Source organism: Trametes versicolor (assembly GCF_000271585.1).
Source record: "Trametes versicolor FP-101664 SS1 unplaced genomic scaffold TRAVEscaffold_226, whole genome shotgun sequence".
Taxonomy (NCBI): domain Eukaryota; kingdom Fungi; phylum Basidiomycota; class Agaricomycetes; order Polyporales; family Polyporaceae; genus Trametes; species Trametes versicolor.
Genome location: NW_007360546.1, coordinates 111 through 2,296, shown reverse-complemented (window position 1 = coordinate 2,296; position 2,186 = coordinate 111). Strand labels below are relative to the sequence as shown.

Here is a 2,186-nt window from a genome sequence, read left to right as displayed (position 1 = left end):
GCGCTCTGGGCCCTTGCTCCATTCTCACAATGGGCATCAGCCCGTCCCGGCTCACCGGTGATTACTCACGCTCTGGACATCTCAGGATCTGCTGGCGTCCAGAGGGAATGAGAGGGAAGGGGGTAGCAGTATGAGCAGCAGCGTCCCTGCTCCTCACATGGATACCGCCATCCTCTCAGTCCACTCCAGAGCGCAATAACGATACCAGGGTGCACCCGCAAGGCTAGAAATATATTCTACAATGGAGACGAGTACAGCTACTACCGTCAGACGCGATCGCAAATTTGTGTGCCGCCGCTTGCGAACTTGGCACAGTCTTGCAGGAGTACCAAAAGAAGACACCATCCGCAACCGCTAAAATATCCATCAATATATCGAGGCACTGCGGCGTAGTACGCGGACATGGCAACGAATTCTTGGTGCGGTCGGTGATGTCGCGTCGTGGTGGAGAGAGCGAGGCGAACGCGGAGGAGGAGGATGATGAGAAACGCGGGTTCCACGAAGTAAGCGCTAGCGCGGGCGAGCCTCGGTCGGCCGGGCCGACCATGTACGCTCGCCCTGAGAGCGCAACGAATCCGTAATTAGCGAAAATACCCTCAGTACAGCCTGTCTACATGTGTTGGGGTGTTGGTCAAAAATGTGACCGATTCGGAGGATCTTGGCAGCCAGGAACCAATTTGCGCGCAGTCGGGGTCATGGTGGAAGAGGGCAAGGAGCGCCGGAGACGAGAAATGAGGATCGCAAGAATCAAGCGCCCGCGTAGGCGAGACGCGTGCTCGGCCAATTCGTTCGTCTCTCCTTGTCACCTCCACCACCGATGGCGTCCGCTCACCCCCCACATCGTCGCGGCGCGGTCGAAATGAGAGAAAACTATCATGATTCGTACTAGTGTTCCATATGCGCTCTAAGATATTGACCACGGCGTACTCAGCACCAGCGGAAGACGTGCGAGCTTGAGCAGCACGCGCTGCATGTCAGTCCACTCGGTGATCCCAGCCTCCACAACCGCCATAGTCTCCGCCTCCTCCATCAACGTCTCGGCCGACTTCGGCAGTCCGTCCCGGGAGTGCCTCAACGGTAAGTAGTTCAGATTTGACTTCGGGCGGCGACGTCTTTTACCTAGGTCGCTACGGTGGCGCTACAGCGCGACGCCGCGGTGGAGACGAGCAGGGGCGACCAAGAGGGGGTCCTTCTTGGCCGCGTCGAGCTCGGCGGGGTCTGTAAGCGGGACGAAGTGCATGGAGCCGCTCTTCCAGAGCGCGAGGAGGCGCGAGATGCGTTCCCCCCCCGCGATGCGGCTGAGATCATCGAAGACGATGTCGTCGGGCCAGCCGACGAGTTTGATGCGGTACTGCAGGACGATCGTGGTGCAGTACCGTTTGGCGGTGTACGCCATCTGCGCGCCTGCGACGCTGGAGACGTTCGCTGACGAGGCCGGGTGCGGTCAGTCCAGGCTCGCTCACGGAAAAATCTACGATACTCACCGAGTCCGCCGTCCATCAGGCCCCTGAGCTCTCCTCGCATCTTGATGTCTTGCTGAGCATCGTCTACGCGGAGCGGGTCGCCTTGGGCACGGAAGACAGCCATTGTGGAGGAAGACGACAGAGGTATGCGGCGAAGTGAGAGAATGCGCGGTAGGTGCTCTGCGTTTCACGCTCGCGAACAAGACGAAGCTGACTGGGGAAGCGATAGCGGAAACACGGGAACTCGACGCGCGATCAGGATACTGATAGCAGACGAATGTGACGGTAGCCAGACGCCGATCGCTACGCCAAATCGGAATATTCGTCTTACGGTGTTCGTCCTCGGCTACGCATCTTGCGCACGTCTCGAATATACCAGAAGGGGTCTGGGATGCGCAGCTAGCCCGGCGCCGTGGTCGCCTCCCATTGCGGTGAGCAATTTCGGCTGCTTCTTTCCATCGGGCCCAGGCTGATCGTGTCTGTTTCGAATAGGAGCTCTCAAGCGTGCACCGCCCACATTCATTCACGCTGTATCCGGATGGTCGTGCTGCCTCAATGCTCGGTACCTATCCCCGGGGCCCTTGACGTTTGACGCTCACTTTCAGTATAATGCTCGAATTGGTCGATCAACTGGTCAAGGAATTGGCCGTCTGTACAACGGGTGAGTGGCGGTCTACGACGATCCCTTGTTATGGATCTCTACACAGAAAGTACGATGGCTCA

The 2,186-nt window shown here is 58.6% G+C and overlaps 1 protein-coding gene across 1 annotated transcript; it reads right to left on the bottom strand.

Moving 5' to 3' along the window:
- Positions 1–1,138: 1,138 nt before the first annotated feature.
- TRAVEDRAFT_54838 (uncharacterized protein) lies at positions 1,139–1,587 on the bottom strand (the record flags this gene model as incomplete). The annotated part of the gene is made up of 2 exons (XM_008047768.1): positions 1,139–1,425; positions 1,485–1,587. The coding sequence occupies 2 exons, from the start codon at positions 1,585–1,587 to the stop codon at positions 1,139–1,141; spliced, it is 390 nt and encodes a 129-aa protein (XP_008045959.1).
- Positions 1,588–2,186: the final 599 nt, after the last annotated feature.